The sequence below is a fragment of the Saimiri boliviensis genome, chromosome 3 (genome assembly GCF_048565385.1).
Source record: "Saimiri boliviensis isolate mSaiBol1 chromosome 3, mSaiBol1.pri, whole genome shotgun sequence".
Lineage (NCBI taxonomy): Eukaryota > Metazoa > Chordata > Mammalia > Primates > Cebidae > Saimiri > Saimiri boliviensis.
The window spans coordinates 167,018,825-167,040,814 of record NC_133451.1 but is presented as its reverse complement, the minus strand read 5'-3'; the positions used below and the strand labels follow the sequence as shown (position 1 = coordinate 167,040,814).

Below are 21,990 nucleotides of genomic sequence, written 5' to 3'. Positions count from 1 at the left end.
AATCTACTTTCATAACTCATCACTTTATATTTACACTTTTAAGGGACAGCTTAGGTATATATATGGGATGAAATCTTTTCTGGCTTTAAGCAGCCTTTTGTTTTTTTCCTCACCACCCACATGTAATGTATTATGTCTGTTAAAGCATGAATCCTGGGTCCAGAATTGGCTACCAAACATATTATATACTAGTTAATTAAATTCATCGATTCATCCATTCACTCATTCAGTAAATATTTAAAAATTTACTCTGAGCAAGGTCCTATTCTAGGTACTCAAGGTTCAGCAGTGAACAAAACAGAAAAAACTTAGAACCACAGTATGACATTGCCTGAGTCCCTCCCTCTCTAAAAGTACATGTTGAAATGATATTTTACAAATGTACTGTTATAAAAATGGATACATAATATATGAAAATGTGTTTCAACCCAAAAGTTTTTTTCTTCTAAGTTTAAGGGAAATTAAACATAAACATACATATGGGCTCCAAAAAGTCCTGTAGGCTTGGACACTGTGCCTCTCATGCCTAATGGGGGAGTTGGCATGAAAATCCCACCCTCATGGAGCTTACAACCAAGATTAGTAGCTAGAAAACAAATAAGGTCATAAAAGTTAGACATTAAATATGTATTTGATAATAAAAAACTCCAAGGAAAAATTAAAGCAAGAAACACCAGTTGTATGGTATATAATTTTAATTAGGATAGCCAGAAAAGTTGTCTTTGAGAGGTGACATTTGTATGAAGATCTGATTTTACTCAAATGATTTTTTCTCATTGAGATTTTATAATTATAAAATTTTAAAATAGAAATTTTTATATAGAATTGTTAAATTGTATAATCTCCAGAATTATGAAAAAATTATATTTTTCTAACTTTAAATAATTTTCTGTGAACTATAAATACAGATACACAAACATGAAGAGTCCACATGGATATGAGCAAAAATACAGAGTTTTGGCTGTTCTAACATCTACAAGGTTTATATCTTTGTGTCTACATTTAGGGAAATGAACTAGATAATGTAAGAAAACTTGTAATATGGCATCAAAAATGGGAGGAATTTTAAATATAATTTCAGTTATTTATAGTTCCTCTAATGCATTTGTGCAACATTTTCTGGCAGAGAAAAAAAGGGAAATGATAGATATTGTCCCACATTTCTATGTCTGAGCATGTTTTTTCTCTTCAGAGGATAAAGCATATTGTTTGTGAAGTTTATCCTCACCTTCCCATTTTCTCCTGAAGAATAACTTGTCCTACAAACAAATCTACTACAGAATCACATTTGCAAAGCATGCTATCAAATATGCAGGCACATACTTAATACTTTGAGGCTCTTTAAATGACATCTCTGAACACTAGTTAACTACAACCATGAGTATGTGGTCCAAAATACAAGAGTTGAGCACCTATTTCAAGTCCAATCACCTACTCTTGTCTCAGAAGACAATTTCTGTTGCTTTTAGTTGAGAGATGCATATCTCAACTCAACCATGTTCCACAAATCATTTGGCTCTTGGAAAAGTCAACAGTATAGGATTATTTTTCCTGAACTAGTTAGTGACCCTTCCTCCAGAATATGAAGCAACTAGTCCATAAAACCACACACACACACACACACACACACACACACACACACACACACACCCCTTTCCTCTCCTGATCCGAAAGGTAAAGGTAGGTTTTAGCCTTGCACTTAAGAAAGCTACCATCTCAGCCTTGGATTCGGCATTTAGCATGCTTCCTTAGAGTGTGCTTCACACCCAATTCCACAGTGATCATTTTAAAGAGCAGTTTGTTTCCTGAGGAAGTTTTGCGGTTGACCAAGAGATACGTTATTGTTCACAAACACCCACTTGCTTTATGTGGTTCTTAAACCTAAGAAAATTTCTTGCTGTCTCTATTATTCCTCCTCATTTCTCTTTTTCATGATGAATCTTTGTAGGGACATAAATTTCCTAAAGCCTTCTTAGCCAAGTATGGCTGAAAGGGGCAGCTGGGAGTGGTTTATAAAATCACGGATAATTTTTTGTGCAAGCCTCCAAGGCTGGGACTCACAATGCAGCCTAGATTTTTTTGTGACTCTCAGTAAGAATGTTTTATACAGGGACTTCTCATTTTCATCTCCCTTGTTTGACCTGCCTGATACCTTATTGAGGCGTTTTATTTCACATTCGTAATGTTCCTTCTCCTTGTTCAGAAGAGCATTATTTTCCTTTAAAAGCTTATTCTCTTTCTTCAATTCATGTAATTCTTCATTTAGGCGTTCCTTTTCCTTCTGAATTAAAGAGCAAGAAAAGAAAATCAAAATCAGTGCAAGTCGAATGAGATGATATTGTATGAATCCTGACATATCGACCGTGGCAGGCAGATTGAGGAGTCACCCTTCTGAAATACAATAAAAACAGAACTTGCAATATTTTAACTGAATGTTCCATTTGAGCAATATTCTTTGGATGGAGGCTAGGATTAGGATTGAATGAATCTTACTTTTATCAGAATCACTGAAGTATCTTAGGTTTTGTGACCCTAGAACAACAACAACAAAAATCAGAATTCCTAATTCTTACTTTAAATGGTCAAATAAATGAGTCTGCAGGATAAGCAAGTTCCTATGTACTGTTACTAGGTGATGGATAAGTGATTGAGAAAAATAGCTGATTATCTTAAAAAGAAAAAACTGGCATTGTAGGTAAACAGTACTAAATATCTCAAAGCTCAGTCCTGTATCATTCCGTATTAGAAAGAGGGAAAAGAGAATAATTTTTAGGCAAATAACACCCTTCACTACAGATCATTATTTAGAGCACCATATTGTTGCGTTTATCATTTTTAAAAGGTAGAAATCAACTAGTCCGACTGTCATTACTCCTGCATGTTTTAGATTATCATCCAGAAATGCAGAGTTTTAAACAACTGAAGGTTAGCTGCTTAAACACCAACAGGCTTTAGATTCAGACAGTATATCCTCTCTCTTAATTTTGCGTAATAAATAGTAAACTTTTTGTGAAGTAAATTGGATTCTTAATGACATTGAGACTTTAACGCAGTAAAATAAATATTGCAGAAAGTAGGTAAATCAAGATACAAAAATAGCTAATATATGTGTTAAAGTGTGTTATTTGAGTAAGTAATATTTCCCAATACAATTATTAAATTTAAGAAATCCACTTCAGGTAATTTACTTTATTTAAAAGGGAAAATATTTCTACTTGCTTTTATTTAAATAGAAAGACTCTATATACTTAGAAAATAAACCAATTACTTTCGAATTTAGCATAATTTAGGAGAAAATTATTCCCAATGAGAAAACGGTCTCAACTGCATGAGAGAAAAATTGCTCAGATTCCTGGCTCGGGTGTAACTGGAAAAGGAAACGACAGCCACATGGCAGAAAGAGAGTGTTGCTAAACTCTATTTTACTGACTCACTGTGACAAAGACATTCTAGCAAGGTAGGAAAACCTGTCTGACATTGTCTGCGGTGATTGTAGATTTTACCTTAAAATTTGTACATGTGTTAAAATGTCAATGCCTCATGATATCAGCGATAAGACCTCCCCTGAGTCTAACACTTTTTGTTTTTTCTTACTATACCTAAAATAACAAGAGGCCGTTAGAGTTTAAGGTTTCCTCCCATACTCTACAATATCCATAAAATCCAACAATGGAAAGTAAAACCAGGAAGAAAAAGAGTATTCTTTAGGAAAAACTGTCATCTCAATTGTCACCATTCAAGTTCTCAGCAAGGGGCTGATGGAGCTTTAGAATCCGGAGGCTGGGTTCAAATTTCTATTTACCAACGTTAGCAAATCAATTTGTTTACATCTCAGCTTTCTCATCTTTAATATAGCAAAAATACTCTTTTGCTCACAAGTGGGCTGAGGATGAAGGCTTTTAAAAATGTCATAAATTTATGGTCGCAGATGTAAAACTTCATATGTAAATCTCTCTGTAAGCTGGAAAGCTACCGCACAAATACAAGGTATCGCCATATTATTATTATGAACGCTACTAATGAAAATAATAAATAACGAATAAAAGCAAAAGAAAAAAAATAATTTTCTCTTAGGCTGAAATGCTCTAGAGATTTTAGCAAATCTGTGGATCAGTTTCCTCCTTCCTAGAAGGGCCTGGCGAATGACTGACTGCCTATTTATGCAACCCAGGAGGAAGCCAGCAGAGAATCTCGTTCCTTCTTATTCTAGAGAAGTGACCCTAGTTCATGGCTCTGGGGGACTTGCGTAACCCGTACACCCTTGCACATCGGTCGTTGCTCAGTAGTGAGTCGTTTTTAATAAAACGGTAGGTTTTCTACAGGAAACCAGTCCCGCTCCTCACCCCCCAAAACTCGTCCCCAGCTTTTACTCAGATCCCCCGGGCACCCGGGCTTCGCCCACCTCCTCCCGCTGCAGCCGGTCCCGGGTCCAGTCGCGCTGCCTGCCGACCTCTCTCTGGCTCTGATGCCGCTCCTTCTCCCGCGTGCTGAGGAGTCTTTCTGCGGCTTCCAGTTTCGTCTTCAGCTCTGCCACCTGAGGAGGTCGTTCACAGAGAGCTGCAGGCACTTTCTCTGAAGTTCACACGTCCCTGGATTTGTTCCCAGGCTATGCGCTTTGAACGGAAACGCACCTCTCCGGGACGTCCCCTAAGGAGAGGTTCTACTTCCCACCGTCCCTAACGCAGACAGGGACATTCGCATTCAAAAGGGAGCTTGGCCTTGCCTCAAAACAGCCTCCAGCTCTTCCTTTTCTTCAAACCACCCCTACTTCAGAGGGAATTAAAGACCACACCCAGAGGGTTCTCTAGGTTTCTTAGCCTAGTCTCAACTCTTCAGGTGAGCCTGACCTGGTCTGGAAAAGGTAGTGAGGGGCAGCAGGTTAGGTAGAATATGCCTACACCAGAGAAAAACAGACATGGCCTTTGATTTATCAGTAATTTGCAGCACTTGACCTTCAACTAGGTGTCAAATCACTCTGATGACAGAGTGACAGGTCCTCAGAGTGACCACAGTCCAGAGGGAGAATCTTAGAGATGGGTACTTCTTCCCAGATGGGGATTATAGCCATCATTAACACCCTGTCTTCATACACCTGCAGGGCTTCGGGAAAGCAGTGTAAGCATTCTCTCTGGGATCATCTTCTTTAACGTTTAGAGACCCGGATTGCCCCAGCAGAAATATTGCAAGGCTGCCTAACCATCGCCTGCTGCAAGGGGAACATTATCTTGCACCTTCTAAATTCAATGCTTCTGGGTAACAAAATGAGAAGGAAAGGAACAATGTTGCTATATTATAATAGTTACGATCAAGTTTCTTAACACTGAATTGTTTAGAGGAATTTACTTTCTCTTTTTGTTTCTTTTTGATGATAGAATAATTTTAACTAAATTGCTTTTTATGTATTAAAGGAGGGTTTCTTCCAAAAGCCCCTTTCTCACCAAAGCTTGAGAGCAAATGTGCTTTAGATCGAAGAGAGGATTGCCCCAGTTTCTTTCACACTTTCACTGTTAACCACCCTTTGCTTCTTTATTTGCGGAAAATAGCTCATGCTATCTAATTAAAAAGAGTTAAGGCCAACCAGGCATAAACAGCATGGACTTTAAACCATTTCTCACCTCACATAAACCCTTGTGTGTTTATAGCTTCTAGTAACAAAGGTAAGGCTGGAATACTCTATGAGCCGGGATAGATGTGCTGAGAACTCACTGGGGGCTATTTTTGCACCTTTCTTTAGCTATGTTCAAGACAACTCACTGACACTGTTCATTAATCTTCAGTGGCACGAGGCCAATACTACACTCAGCACCCTCCCCGCCATTTCCAACAGTCGGCTATCCACAAAGCTGTTTGTAGCTGACGTCAATGAAACTCTTCACACACTTGGCCCCACTAAGATAATGGATTTAAAGAAAATGCCAAATAGAGAGGATTACCTTTCTTTCATATAACTCTTTCATACTTCTAAATTGCTGATCCCATTGCTGGTTAACTTCCAGGAGCTGAAATTATTAAAATCTGGTGAATCAACAAAGAATTTCTGCCTATTTGTAAATCTGACCAAAAAGAAATTAGTTTCTGAGCTTATTAAAATTTTAGAAGCCAAGATGAAGACAACGTTTTTTTCTCACCAAGGTCTGATTGGGCCGGGATGATTAAATTGAACACACTCTCACCTTTTCATAACTGGTTTGTATATGAAAAACTATTAGCCAGGTGTAGTAGCTCACACCTGCTGTAATCCCAGCACTTTGGGAGGCCAAGGCAGGCAGATCATTTGAGGTCAGGAGTTTGAGTCTCTGACCAACATAGTGAAACCCTATCTCTACTAAAAATCCAAAAATTAGTTGGGCATAGTGGCAGTCACCTGTAGTTCTAGCTACTCAAGAGGCTGAGCCCGGAGAATCGCTTGAACATGAGAGGCAGAGGTTGCAGTGAGCCAATATCAGGACACTGCATCCCAGCCTGAGTGACAGAGCAAGACTCAGTCTCAAAAAAAAAAAAAGAAAGAAAAGAAAAACTAGTAAGTCTTATGTATATCTTGACAAGTCAGCCGAACAGTTTATCAGTAGCTTTTAACTTTTTTTAGTTATTTAAATTTATATTTTGTCTAATCCAACTACAATCTGATAAAAATTTGTAAGTATTGATGATTTTCTGTAAGATTTATTAATGCATGAAGGTTCTTTTTCCAATTTTTTTTTGCATTTTTCTATGTGCTTACACTGATTATAATGAAATATTTTTCCAGCTCTTTTAAAGCAGAATTTATGTTAACAAAGCCTAGACTCCAATAACTGATCATGATTTTCTTGCGCTAATGTGCTTTGAAAGATTAACATGATTTATAATAAATATTCAACAAGTAGTATCACAATTTTGAAAATTTAGATTTTCAAGAAATTATAATTTTGCCATAAGACTAATTTAAAGATCTTAAAACTATCTGCTAATTAGAAGTAGAAGAAATGCTGTGATCTGTGGTTAGCTTTTTGTTGGGGAAGTTTGTAATTTTCCACATTAAGAGAAATTCCAACACTTACCAATACGGAACAGACACTGAGAAGACAGTCACAATGACTAAAATAAATAGCAAGACTTTCTCCTAATGAAAAAGCAAACTGCTGAATCTAGACTGGCAGTTACTAGATAACTCTTACACTGGAAATGCATGTCATTATTTAGTATAAAACTGTATAATATTATTATATCAAGGGAGTTGCTCTGTTGGCATTTTAGGGATTCCCATTTGTATATGATAGTAACATTACTCTGCCATAATTCAGTAATTTTCCAGAAAGTCACAATATTCTTCACAGTATCAAAAAAGGTAGAAGGCACCATAGAAGAGAACATGAAAAATGTAATATACAGAACGAATTAGAAAAGGAATTACAGTCTGGGCGTGGTGGCTAACTCCTGTAATCCCAGCACTCTGGGAGGCTGACGTGGGCAGATCGCTTGAGGACAGAAGTATGAGACCAGCCTGGCCAAAATGGCAAAACCTTGTCTCTACTAAAAATATAAAAATTAGTTGGGCATGGTTGTGTATGCTTGTAATCCCAGCTACCTGGGAGGCTGAGGCACAAGAATCACTTGAACCCCAGAGGCAGAGGCTGCAGTGAGCTGAGATTGTGCCATTGCACTCCAGCCTGGGTGACAGAGCAACATTGTCTCAAAAAAAAAATTACAAAATTGATAATATATGCAGTGCTAAAATTGTTACACTTTTCACTACTTCCTCTGTCTAAAAGAGTAAAGAAATTCTAGCATTCATTAAGCTCAGAAAAATGAAACTCAAAATAATACCCGTTAATGCCCAGGAACATTGTAGAAACTTTATTTATGGTAATGTTCTTAACTTCCATGTGTTTGGACACCCAATTCATGAAGTCATAGCACCTAAATCATCTATACTTAAAGACTTTTCAAGTAACTCAAGAAACCTTGAGTTTCAAGGTGTGTCAAGTTGCAAGGCATAAAGGATAAAGGTGATAAAGTCACTTGATCTGTGTGGAGGACACATCTAAGTTTTGAGAAAATTAGGATTATATTATCAGACTTATGACTTTGTCATTTTTCATTCATCACCGCACAGACTCTGAGACACCATGTATGAGACATACAGGTGAATAAGAAAAAAGCATTTGCTCTCAAAATAGTGCAGTCCAGTATCTTAAAGATAAATACTGTGACCTGATAACAAAAAATAAAAGGCAGAAGATAATACATTATTTTATCCTTAGCATTAATCCATGGCATTTATGGCTTTAGGGAATATTTCTAGTTACCTCTTTTCTCTGTTTTTCCAAATGCTTTATCTTTTGTTCAAGAGAATTTGTCAAGTTCTTTCTTGTTGATGATTCAGCACACTTAAAAGAAAAACAACAACAACAAAAAAAAACAAAAACAAAAACAAAAGAAAATTGAAACGGAACTACTTACAAAATAAACAGAAGTACTGTTCCTCACAAACCCCATGCATTTGGCCAACTCTCTGTTGTGATTTATAAAAATACCTGATTCTAGCAGTAATAATCCTCACACCCTATGTCCTTCATAGTGGCTGGTTGATGAATCAGCTTCACATTATGTTTTAGAATCCTTGATGTAAACTAGTTACCAAAATAATTCTTTATTAAATTATAAATATATCTATATACTATAATGGGTAAGTCAGAGGTTAAAATTTTATGAATTTGGATTTTAATAATTTCTTTAAAAATGACAATTCAGAAATTAGGTAAATTCCATGGATACATTTTAGATATTTTTATGGTAAACATTTCAAAAAAGTCATTTTGGTAGCTGTTCCCATGAACATGTAAGTGAGTAATATTCTGAAAAGTAGACCTAGCATAAGTCAGAGGAACGACAGAATCATCAAGAATAGAGACAAACACATACAGCTAAAATGCAGCTAGTTGATTCTAAAACAAAACAAAGTTAACTACTTCAATGACCATGACATGAGAATGTTATAGAGATGGGTATAGATTATCTGGTACTGTGTAATTTTGGCCAGCTCCTTGAATAAAGTCACTAGATTTCAAGTTTAGATTAATAATAAATTACTGGCATAGTGGAAAGTTTACCACCTTTCTTTTCATTTTTTTTTTTTCCAGGAGTGAGGGTATTCATTTAAAGATAACACAAAAGCTATGGAAGCTGTCTGCTGTCTGCCTAAATCAACTAAGAACAACATTTACTTTAATGAAGGACTGGTTCCTCTATAATAATTCAATAGTCTTATTACTATCTCATATCAGAGTCATATAAGTAACACAATGAATTGGGTGATGAGGGTACTTATTAAATCTGTAATCGGTTTCAGACTTAATAGTTATTGTGGCGCACTTAATTGTTTAAAGCTTTTCATAAACAATTATGAAATATTTTCAAAACATGTTGGTCTTTGCCAGAAATATGTACAGGAAATCTGTCTTTTGCAATCTTTATGGGATTCCAAGGAAATTTCTTCATTAGAAATTATTTATAAAATGGTATTTTCTATATTTTCTCTGTTTACTTATGTTTCAGCATTTTATAGTTTGATGATATTTTATGTAAGCATAGAAGTTGTTCTTTGTTTTCTTAGCTTCTTCTTATTTAGACCTATGTTATTGTAGGGCTAAGTGCCCCACAGGATTGTGAGGTGTCCCTTATGCTGTGCTGAGGTGCAGGATCTGAGAAATAAACAGACAGGACATAGAAATACAAGGAAAACACAGCTGGGCTCAGGGGGGCCACACCACCTATAAGCAGAGACAGGCGAGGCCCCGAATGTCCAGAAGCATCTGTATTTATCGGGTGTAGGTTAGGGGGCAGGGTAGTGAGTGAAATCATCTTTAAGGTTAGTGATAGGGTTGTGAGCAATAAAACAAGGGGTCCACCCCCTTTAGGTCACCTAGGCTAGGAGGTTTACAGTGCGCAGCAAGGGGTCCAGCCACATTAGGTCACCGAGGCATGGAGGTGGGCCATGCGCAGTGAAGAGGGTGCAGTGTGCAATACCTCTATCTATGGGCATGCTAATTCTAAGAATATAGGAGGATGCTTAAGTCATACAGCAGTGACAGCGTGGTCAGGGTCTACCACTACTTCCTGGCAGCTTCCAATGAGTTCTATAGGAGGATGCTTTTGAGCTAGCACAGTAACAAGAGCTGGTAAAGTTCACAGTCACCAAGGTGCGATTATCCAGAGGGGTTTTGAGCCCTCGGGTGCCCGAGAGATTGCTGGTCTGAAGGCAGCCTTCCACAAGAACTGGAGCAAGGTCCTACAACTCCTTTATCAGGAGTGGCTCTTGCCCCAAGCCTGCCATACAGCAGGTATCTTTATGATACTGAACGCTGCCGCCTGGGCCATGGATTCTTGTCCTGGTATAACTGTTTTTCCCTTAAATCATGCTCTGCACTGTGTCTGCTCCAGACATTCCTCTGACTATAAGCTGCTTATTCCTTAATTCGTGCTCTGTACTGTGTCTTCTCTAGGCATTCCTCTGATTATAAACTAAAATATAGTTTTATATATATATATAGGGAAATAACTGAGTGGTAAGATATTCTTTAAGTACTCATTCTATGAACTAATATATGATTATATATAGAGGATTATATAAAGGAAATAATGTAGTAGTAACACTACAAATTGAAATATTCTTCAGGCACTGATTGTGCCAGGATTCGGTTTAGCTCTTCTTCCTCAGTACCTATACGCGGGGTTACCCACATGTTATAATTAAGACTACATTTAAAAGGAGACAGTCTTCTGTGGGTCAATAAACTCTGAATGATTATATTTGCTCTTGACCGAAGCTGGTCTGGCTGAGCATCAAGAGTGACATGGAAACCCAAGTGCCAAGCATGTTGGGGCCTGTAACTGGACCTTCTTTTTTTGGGGGAAGACTTCCAAGAAACTGGACCCATTCTGGATTAGAACAGACTATTAAATGCCTTTGATCTGGAAAATGCTGTGACCCAACCCTGCTTACTGCATCTTGAGGTCATCAGCAAAGTAGGGGCACAGTAAGACTGGATTTTAGAACAGTGGTTCTTACCACAAGATCACATCAAAGTCACCGTTAAGCTTGCTAAACAAAGCATCCTGAACAATGGATCAGAATTTCAAGAAGAGCAGCCAGGACACCTCTATTTCTAATACATTTCCTAGGTAATCCGGATTCATATTAAAGTTCAATACAGTCCCATTTTAGGGAATAAATTATGGGTCCTCAAAAGTGGCTCCTCTCTGTTTGTGACGTAGACAAGTCTGTGATTGGCAGGCATTTGTATGTCCCTGCCTTCTGGGAACCCAGATGTGGAAGAAGGAGACAGTGTGCTTTTTGTTTGCCCCATAAATAATTTTCTCTGGAAGAAAATTATAATACATTTCATCCTCGATTTTTCTTTTATAAATAAAAATTACTGAAAAGCTAGATACCAAATCTGCAAGAGAATCTATTTGCAACTGCAGGAGTACTGGTTTTTGAAATTCATAAGTAATATTCAGTCATAAGTAGGGGAGGATAAGAGGGAGGAAAGATAGAAAACATATAGAATAAAAACGGCATGTAAGTCACAAATGTATCACCAGAGCTTACTCTGGACATTAATCAACATTTTGCCATAGTTCATATGTCTCAGGTTTCTATAGAATAAAGCAAAATTAATCAAATACAAAGGTTTGGGGGACCTTTTCATTTGTATTTGCTTTGCTTTGCAGTTTCTAATGAAGTTATCTGATTTGCAGTAACTACCAAGGTTTTCAGCCATTGTTTCTAGTAAGGGCTGCTTACAGAACAGTTATTTCCTATAAATAATTTTCTATAATTATTCCCTTTAAGTAGAATTTGTATTCAGAGCATGTGGGCACTTCTTTCTCTATGATAACATCCTTACCAATGTATTCAAAGTCTGACACTACTAAAAAATCTAAATGAACAGGAGGTACCACTTAGTTTCCCATTATGTCTTGGTTATCTCTAAAATAAAACTTAGAAAATATTTGAATTCATTCATTCAATTAATAGTAGTCTCTGTTGCTGAACAAAATCTATGGTACCAGTTGTAAATAAATTAAAATGTTACTACACATAATCTATTGTTACAATATGTTCTATTTCTAACCACACCAATATAGTATTCTTTCTTAGATTTTATATAGAACTAAATACCTCTAAATCAAGAATAAAATAAGGAACCCACAGAACTGGAAGGCTGAAAGGAATTTAAGTCCAGTGGGGTTAAAGGCGATGTACCAGTTACTTAGATATTTTTTTCTATGTTAAGTCATATTAGTTAAAAATATACAGCAAATCTTAGCCAAAGAAAGCAAACTTGCCATTTCTGTTTTTACTAATAAGTGCACAATTAACCAGTAATGCTAGATGTGATCAACTCATCTAGAAGTATGTTCTTACCTCTTCATGCTTCGTGGAACTTTCTGCAGCAATCATTCTAGATGTGTTCTGTACAAAATGTGCCATGGAAACTGTTTTTCCTGGAGTCTTGGAAAGCAGAAAGAAAAATAGAAAAAATAGGTATCTTACGATATATTTTAGGGTGAAAGCAAATACACACAATTCAAAAACCACGCATCACCATTAACTCATAATAGAAAATAATAGCAACAGATGTGCATTAAAAATGAACAGAAGTGACTCTGGATAGGAATTACACAGAATAAAGTGATAAGCACAGCAACCGTGATTTTAACTTTTCTTCTCTTCCAAATAGGGATTTTCCAGGATGTCTCAAATAGGCAGGCTGTGACTAAGACCTCGGGCAGATTAGCCTTACTATGGTATGTAAATCATCTTTCTTCCTTTACTGGCAGTTTCTCCCACTGGAGGAGGAAGTTCTCCACCACAGAAAGCCTGGGCAATCCAACTCTTTCCTCAGTAGCCTAACTGCTATAAATTCATTGTATTTCCCAGAGCAATTAGGTAACTGTTGACTTTTTGACAGCTCGGTTTCCCTAAAGGCAAGATTTTCTGGCAGTGCCTTCTAAATGTGAGTATAGCTTGGTAGAATTTAATGAGTCATATATAATTCTGTAAGTGCCACTAACGCTTATGGAAATAAAAGGGAAAATAATTCATTGTAAAGAAAAATGGGCATTGTTTGCAAATCTAATCTTCTATATTGGCAGAAAGGTTAAACTTGCCTTTCACGTTTAAGACTCTTCTTTTCTATAGATCAAGTCTAGATTGTCTCCATGACTCATTTGAAATGAAATCTTTTGGAGAAACAGTTTAGTTTTAATTAGTTGACTGCTGTCATTTTAGGGGCCTTGAGGTAATGGAACACTACTGAGTAGTACAGATAAAAGTGTGGAAATGGTAGATACTTGGAGCTACATAAATGGACCCGGATGGAACAGAAGACCTCATTTTGGACTTGGAGCAAAAAAAGAGGTGAGGGATACAAAAAAGGAAAGAATGTGTAACTAAAAACAGAAAAAAAATGTACAGTCATTCATTTAACTTCATTAGACCTGCCTATGAGATATCCATATATATATATATATATATCTCCATATATATGATAAAGCCTAAAATTCCAACTCTTCAAAAGGAAATGATTGAGTGTTCAACATTTGGCCCTCCAGTTTCTCCTGAACATCTCCCCCTACTCTCCAACTCTCCCCTGTGCTCCAGTCATCCTGACCAACCTCCCTTTCCTGAAGTCAGTGGTATGGTTCTATGCCCCTGATCCCTGTGCATGCTGTTCTTACCCACTCAGATGTCTCCTCTCTGGGCACTCCATCCAACCCTGTGACCAGGAAAACCTACAGTTAATGCTTCTCTTTTCTTCTGACCTTCTCTTGGCCTTCTCTAATCAGCTAAGCAGAGCACTTCACCATGTATTACAATTACATATTTCCATGTTCCTTGGTTCATCTCTGTGTTCACAGTACCCAGGCACTGAGCTGTCAGGCACACAGCAGGCGTTCAACACATTTTGCTACATGAATCAATGGATGAATATCTATATAATGATATAGCAAACTGATGAACATTTTGCATGTGTGTGTGTTTACCTTCTTCTAGTTTCTTGTTTTGCAAAACAAGGACTATAGTTGAGTGAAAGGGAGGGACGCTGCCTTAAACCAAAATCCAAAAATACAAATGGGGATCAAATTGTTCATTCAGAGTACTGAAAGTAAAAGTTATAACTCACATAAGATCTGACTTTAGGGTACAAAAGCAGCAATTTCCTGAACTGACACTTTATCAACACTAAAATCTGCTCATCAGAAAATAAAAGAAAAAACTTTATCATAAAAATATTTTTCTTCTGAAACATAACCAGGCACATATACACCCTGTAGTTTTATATAGTTTAAGGTTCCCTTCAGCCTTAACTTTGTATTTGGTAGTAATAATCTAGCGGATATGGTAACATTGACCTAGAAAAGTGGGTCAGAAGAACATTTCCTTGGCAGGAAATACCATCCTTAGCATTGTGCCTTTTTAGTCTCCCCTGTAAAGTATCCCTGATACACATACGTTTTTAGGTGTGATGGCTTCTATTAAATGGAAATTCTATCCCTTTTCATCTTTCGTTACAATTCCTTTGTCTCTTCTGCTATGCAGATAAACAGCAAACAGATTTTCTATTAGCTCAAGAGAGCCATGTGGTCATTTATGAATAAATAATGACTCTTCTGAAGAACCACAAGTTTTGTTTCAGAAAAATGAGACTTCCAGTAGCCCATCCCTAAGAATGAAATGGGTCTTTTCTGTTACATATGCTCTCTTCACCTCACCTCCATCCCTCTCACATTATGCCATATATTTTAAGAGTCTGGCTTTTAGTTAAGCTTTGTTTCATGACAAGTCTCACTAGCTGAAATTACTTTCAGAGAAACAGAGGTGTCACTCTATGTTTCCAAGGCTATTGTGAAGTCATTATTTCTGAAGTCGCTAAAATATTATATAGAAGAAAGAAAATTAAGATTAACAGAGAGAAATTTGATAAAGAAATGAAGACTACCAGTCACTGGTCTGTAACCATCATTCTGGACCATAAATTATATCAAAATTAGTCCAAGAAGAGAGGATCACATTTCTATAAATTCTTGGAGGCATGCTTTGGCAGGTAAAAGAAACGTGTTTTTTTTCCTTTTATATCCTTTTAGAATGGGAGTTGAAAAACCTTATTTGCTTCCTGAATCTATTTGCATGAATTTTTAAGTGTATGTGCTATGTAGATGGGAAAGCTCTAGAATTAGATCATCTGGATTCACATCTTGGCTCTACCACTTACTGCTTGTGACTTTGGTTATCTAAACATCTAAGATGCTTAAGGTCTCTAAGGCTCAATTTCCACATTTATACAGTGGGATGGTAATAGTGTTCTTCTCCTATGGTTGCTATCTGAGCTTAGATGGTAATAATAATTTGGCTCTAAAGATAGGACCATCACTCAAATTATTTAGGGAACAAATAATATGACAAAAGGAAAGGACAACCCACAATTTATGCATCACTCACTATGTGCTTGACATTATGTGGGCTCCAAAAGAAAACAAAAGCAAAAGTCCCTGCTTATGAGGAAATGTACACGCACATACATACGTGTGTGTTTCAATCTATATATTTGAAAAACTAAACAGTAAATGAAAACCAGGAAATAAATGGTAGAGACAATAAGGCCTGTAAGAATTCATAGGAGAGAGTGCTCATTCTCAGCTTTAACAGCGAATGAAAGAGTCAGAGTTTCTGTTGGGTCTTGAAGGGTAAATAGGATTTTGATAGAGAATGAAAGCTGAGGTATAAATGCTGTACAGGGAGCAATGTGAGAAACAGAACAGAACTGGGCAAACCTAAGTATGCAGGGTTCTGACAAGTCCAGTTTAACTCTAGTGGGGTCCATGTGGTATTTCTAAAAGTGATTTGGATAAAATCCTAAAATATTTTAATTTCAGGTAAAGCAATGTTGACCTTATAGGCCATAGGGAGTTACTAAAGACCTTTGGGCAAAGGAATTACATGATCAAAGTGTTTTTTAAAGTGCTTTTAGTACACCACGCATTAAATAGGAGAAATTAGAATCTGCAGTGTGGTTAATATAAATTGGTGAAAGTAATATTCAAAATGTTTATTTTAACAGCTTGTGACAATCAAAATATTTAGCAATCAGTGCACCAGGGGCGCTAGGAATGGACCATACCCCTACCCGGACTCCAGACTCCTATATTAATTGCCTACTTGTCACCTCTGCTTATATGTATAATAGTTACCTCCTTCTTCACCTGTCTTGTTCGATCACAAAAACTTAGCTTATGATTTTCCCTGCAAAACTTGCCTTCCCCGTTACAATTAATAACACCTTTTATTCTCCAGATAGAAAATCTTGTAGTCGTCTTTGACTCTTATTCCTCTTACATCCTGTATCCAATCTAGCTGAACATTTTTTAGCCTTTTAAAAAATATATACAGGCAGGAGAGCAGCATATTACCACAAGAGTCTAGAGACTTCTCAGTTTAATGAGCAAGTGGCAAGGTGAAATAAACTTACCTTTTTTTTTTTTTTTTTTTTTTTTTTTTTTTAAGATGGAGTGTCTCTTACTGTCCAGGCTGGAGTGCACTGGTGGGATCTTGGCTCACTGCACCCTCCACCTCCTGGGTTAAAGCAATTTTCCTGCCTCAGCCTCCAAAGTAGCTGGGATTACAGGCATATGCCACCATGCAAGGCTAATTCTTTTGTATTTTTGTAGAGACGGGGTTTCACCATATTGGCCAGGCTGGTCTTGAACTCCTGACTTTGTGATTCACTTGCCTCAGCCTCCCAAAGTGCTGGGATTACAGGTGTGAGCCACTGCTCTGATACATTTTTGTAGTCCAGGCTGGAGTACACTGGAACAATGACAGCTCACTGTAACCTCTAACTCCTGGGCTCAAGCAATCCAGCTGCCTCAGCCTCTTGAGTAGCTACAGATATGTACCACCACACCTGGCTATTTTTATCTTTTAATTTTTTGTAGAGCTGGGATTCTCACTATATTGCCAAGGCTGGTCTTGAACTCCTGACCTCAATTGATCCTCCCACCTCAGCTTCTAAAAAAAAAATGCCTTTTAATAACTTTTTCAAAGTGAGGACGTTAATATTTGCCTCCTGATTTTGTTCACAGGAACATTTTTAAGAGCATGTCCAGCAGTGACTGATCTCTGGCTGTGTGTCAAACCTGGTTCCATCACTTGCTAGTTATGTAAACTTGGGCAGGATGATTGGCAATTTTTGCATTGACACCAACTCACTATCATCTCTTAGCTGGATTATTGCACTAACCTAAGGGCTTTCCTGCATCTATTTTTGCTCCTATTCCCCCTTCCCCATTATTAATGCAGTGGCCACTGTGAGGGTTTTAAAATGTCATTTCAGGTCACTCCTCTGCTCAGAACCTTTCAGTGGCTTCCCATCTCACTCAGAGTGAAAGCAGAACTCTTTCTAGTGGCTAGCAAGGTCCTACACAATCTAGCCCAGGCCTCTCTGACCTCATTCTTGGTATCCTCCTGTTACCCTATTCTGCACCATGTCCTGGCAACATGGTTGCCCCTTAAACTTGTTCTCTCTTGCCTGAAACTGTCTTTTCCCTAGATGTCTACATGGTACATCCTCTCACCTTTGACAGGTAATGGTGTAAGTGACATCTATTTATTGAGTCTTTACTTGGCCTCCCAATTTAAAATTGCGCTCTGCTCCAGCACTTTCCAGTCACCTTTCCTGCTTTGTTTTTCCACAGCACTATATTTTTTTCTTTTTGTTGATTGTCTCCTGACACTATAGATCAGGCGTTCCCGAACTTTTTACACAGGGGGCCAGTTCACTGTCCCTCAGACCGTTGGAGGGCCGCCACATACTGTGCTCCTCTCACTGACCACCAATGAAAGAGGTGCCCCTTCCTGAAGTGCGGCAGCGGGGGCGGATAAACGGCCTCAGGGGGCCACATGCGGCCTGCAGGCCGTAGTTTGGGGATGCCTGCTATAGACTGTAAACTCCATGATAGCGACTTTCATGTGTCGTGTTCACTCTGTATTTCTCAAGCCTGAAGTAGTGCTCTTTTAGTGCCTGTGCATGTTCATGTGAGACTCAGACACACGCAAATTGCCTTCCTTACCCAAAAACAAATTTATAGTGTTCCCAAATCAGATATCTTCTCAAGAGATTATAAGATCTAAAGATCAGAAACTTCAACTTTTTGGCTTCCAACTAGTACATCACCTCTCTTTGATCCCCCAAACCTGGTTTTGAACTAGCAGAGTCAGGGGACAGGGCTGTCACCAATTCCATAGCCTCTTGGGGGATAGATGCTTGTGTCCCTCCTGGCTGGAACTCTGAAACAGTGCTCCTATGTAATACAGTGTTGTTGCTTGCAGTCTGTTTCGATTACACACTTTTAGGTTTTAGTGCACATCAGATACATTAGAAGGCAAATCGGCTTTTGTTGATGAGTCTGTAGTCTCTATAAAACTGCAGATTTTGTGAAATCCATGTTTAAAGATTTCTCAGTGTCCCACAAAGTGGTAAATAATTTGACCCACCTTGACCATCAGCTCCTCTGTGAAGACTCCTCTGGTCCTCCAGACTGGAGTTAGCTATTTCCTTCTTTATGATCTCACAGTGCTTTCTGAAGCATCAACTCTAGCCCTTATTGTAAAGCAGTTGTTAATTTTATGTACCTTTCTCCCCTGAGATGCTATAAGCTTCTTGAAGATGAGGTCAGTATTTATTATTTTAACCTTGGGAACTATCACAGTACCTACAAGGTACAGAGTAGTAGTACAATACATTTTTAGTGAATGAGTCCGTTTATGTATGAATCTACAGTACAAAATCATAGCACAGCCCTGGTTTTCAGAACCCAGTCCAGAACACAGAATGACCACAGGGATACACAAATTTATAGACTTTGCCTCCAAACCAGAAATGATCAAGTAGGACTGTTAACACATATTTAAAGAGCTGGCTTGTTTCTGTGTATTTTCTTTTTATTCATTGTATAGGCAAATATTCTACCTTATCCTATTTTGGCTACCTAATCAATATTCTTTAGCCATCATACAAATGCCTCTTAAAATTATTTACTTGATTTTGATTAATATTTAATAAATAAATAATACAAACAATGAGATATGCTATGGGAAAATTTTTAAAAGGTGGAACTGTGATACTTAATAATAGTTTCTACATTTTCATGGTGCTTTGTAACATCTTGTAAGTTAGTATTAACTTATGATCCCCCAAAACACACACTGTTCTTTTGTTGTATGTAGCTAATTCTTTCTTCACTAGGTAGGAGATATCTTTTTTTTTTTTTTTTTTTTTTTTTTTGAGAAGGAATCTTGCTCTGTTGCCCAGGCTGGAGGGCAGTGGTGCGATCTAGCTCACTGCAACCTTCGCTTCCCAGGTTCAAGAAATTCTCCTGCCTCAGCCTCCCAAGTAGCTGGGATTACAGATGCCTGCCACCACGTCCTGCTAACTTTTGTACTTTTAGTAGAAATGGGGTTTTGCCGTGTTGGCCAGGCTGGTCTCCAACTCCTGACCTCAGGTGATCCGCCCAGCTTGGCCTCCCAAAGTACTGGGATTATAGACATGAGCCACCGTGCCTTGCCAGTAAGGGATATCTTTTGTCAGATTAAGTTTGTCATATAATAAAAAGAGGAAAACCGCTTCTGTTTGGCATTTGCATTTCAAAATAGCCTCTTCAACTACAGAAACCATCTTGAAAATCAAACATTTTAATTTCAAGAGCTAATGTTTTCAAAACCATTTTTAAAGATTTTATGCTAATTTATTTTGTGCAATTTATTTTGAAATGCTTCAAAAAGAAACACGAGTTGATGGATTAAAAGAGGGGTGAATAGATGGATGAATACATGGTGAACAAGTAGAGTAAAATGTTCATGTTCATGGCAGAATTTTGATGGTGGGTATACGTGTGTATACCATATAATGCTTTCAACTTTGCTACATGTTTGAAATGTTCATGATTAAATGTTAGGGGAAAAGTCTGAAGGCATAAAAACTTATACTAATTATACCTGATTTTAAAAAAATGAGTAGAAGAACAGTCAATGTAACCTGTCTTTACCACTTTCACCATCTGCCCCAGTAGAGTAGAGGTTTCATGCCTGAGGAAAATGAAAATGAGTTAAGGAAAGAGAGTATTGCGTTGGCCTTCCAAAATGCTGGGATTACAGGTGTCAGCCATGGCACCTGGCCCTAATTCCCCTACTTCTAGATACTTATCTATCATCTTCAAACTGCTTACACTGAACATCAAAGAGCAGAGTCAGCTCCAGCCTTATTCCCTGGGTTAAGTCCAGGGAAGATATGAGTCTGTAAGAGAATTTCTCCACACCACCATGGTACACAGCTATGACATGGCCTTATGACTTGTCTGCATAGAGAGGTCCTGAGAAAACTCAACCCTAGAGTGGTATGGAAGCAGAGCCAGAAATTCTCTATATTCCTGGGAAAGATGAAAGATTGGCCAACTGAGGGTTTGGGGGTGCCTCAGAGTCAAATTGAGGAATATATACTGTAAGCATATGACCCTAAGGACAAGAGATGTTCTGAGTGACCTGGAAGCTTTAGTGATTGCCAGTGAGGATACAGGCCAATGAAAAACCCCGTAAGAGATAGACTACATCAGTGCCAATGGCAGTGTCAGATGGGGGATCACTGTAGCCCAGATGCCTCTACCCCAAAGTTGCCAGAAAAATACGGAATGTCCAGTCAAATTTGAATTTCAGACAGAGAACAATTTTTTGTATGCTTGTTCCTTACAGTATTCTGCTATTTATATAAAATTTAAACTTAGGTGGCATCCTATATTTCTATATGCTACATCTGATAACCCTATTTCCCCCAGATTATTTCACAAAACCTGTCCTTTCACACAGGGAAGAATTCTTGCATACCACTGTACAGAAAACATAAATTGCCCGAGAAAACACTGAAATGACTGAAATTTTCTCTGTCAACTAGTTAAATTGTTTTCCAAAGGACAAGCTAGAGGTCCTAGAATGGAACTAAATTTAGTTAAGAAAACAAAGAAAATTACTATGTTGTACTAAAGAGTTATGTGGTTTAAAATACTTTATTTGCTTCAATCTGAACGTTGTAACAGCTCTGTAAGAAGAGGCATCTTTGATGTTAATGAGGACAGAGTTGAGTTTAGAGATGGCAAATGACTTGCTCACAAGTATGATGTGAAAAGTGGGTGGCTGAACCCATATCAGAGCTCATTTAGTTTTCCTGGTTTACTTCCCCTAAAGAACCTTTTATCTATGTGAGTAGACATAAATAACACTCCTAAAATTATTGCAGGGGACATCATTTACCAATGATAGAGAAGCAATACAAGAGCCTAAGCCATTAGGAATATGATTCAGGAAAGTTTTATGGGAATTAAGTGTTTTGAGGGGCTAGATATGAGGTGGTTTGACCTTTAACATTGTATCCAAACAAAATCTTGCCAAATTCCCACCACTGCTTGCCTAGAGATTAATGTCTATTTCCAAAATAGAAATTAGTGTTCAGAAAAGAGACATTCAGCCTTTAAAAACTGTAGTGGTCAGAAAATTCTTTTCTCTGGAAGGAAATTAGCCCCTGATCAATTTATAGCAATGCAGATCATTTTGTTTTTCTCTTGTACTTTGCTCATGTGTTGATCTCACCTTCATTTACATATGCACTCTTTTTTTTAAATTTTGTTTTTTGAGATGGAGTCTGGCTCTGTTGCCCAGGCTGGAGTGCAATGTTGTGACCTTAGCTCACTGCAACCTCTGCCTCTTGAATTCAAGCAATTCTTATATCTCAGCTTCCTGGGCAGATGGGATTACAGGTGCACAGCACCATGCCTGGCTAATTTTTTTGAATTTTTAGTAGAGATAAACTTTCATCATGTTGGTCAAGCTGGTCTTGAACTCCTGACCTCAAGTAATCCACCCACCTGGGCCTCCCAAAGTGCTGGGATTACAGGCAT

The 21,990-nt window shown here is 37.8% G+C and overlaps 1 protein-coding gene across 2 annotated transcripts in view; it reads right to left on the bottom strand.

Moving 5' to 3' along the window:
• The window catches only part of TNIP3 (TNFAIP3 interacting protein 3), a 109,941-nt gene that overhangs the window by 22,853 nt on the left and 65,098 nt on the right, over window positions 1–21,990 (bottom strand). For both annotated transcript variants that reach the window (XM_010346716.2, XM_010346714.2), the window contains exons 4-8: window positions 12,413–12,499; window positions 8,289–8,369; window positions 5,934–5,999; window positions 4,403–4,534; window positions 2,153–2,281 (exon numbers count right to left, since the gene is read on the bottom strand). In XM_010346716.2, coding sequence (XP_010345018.1) covers window positions 2,153–2,281; window positions 4,403–4,534; window positions 5,934–5,999; window positions 8,289–8,369; window positions 12,413–12,499 — 495 coding nt within the window. The remainder of the gene's footprint in view (window positions 1–2,152; window positions 2,282–4,402; window positions 4,535–5,933; window positions 6,000–8,288; window positions 8,370–12,412; window positions 12,500–21,990) is intronic.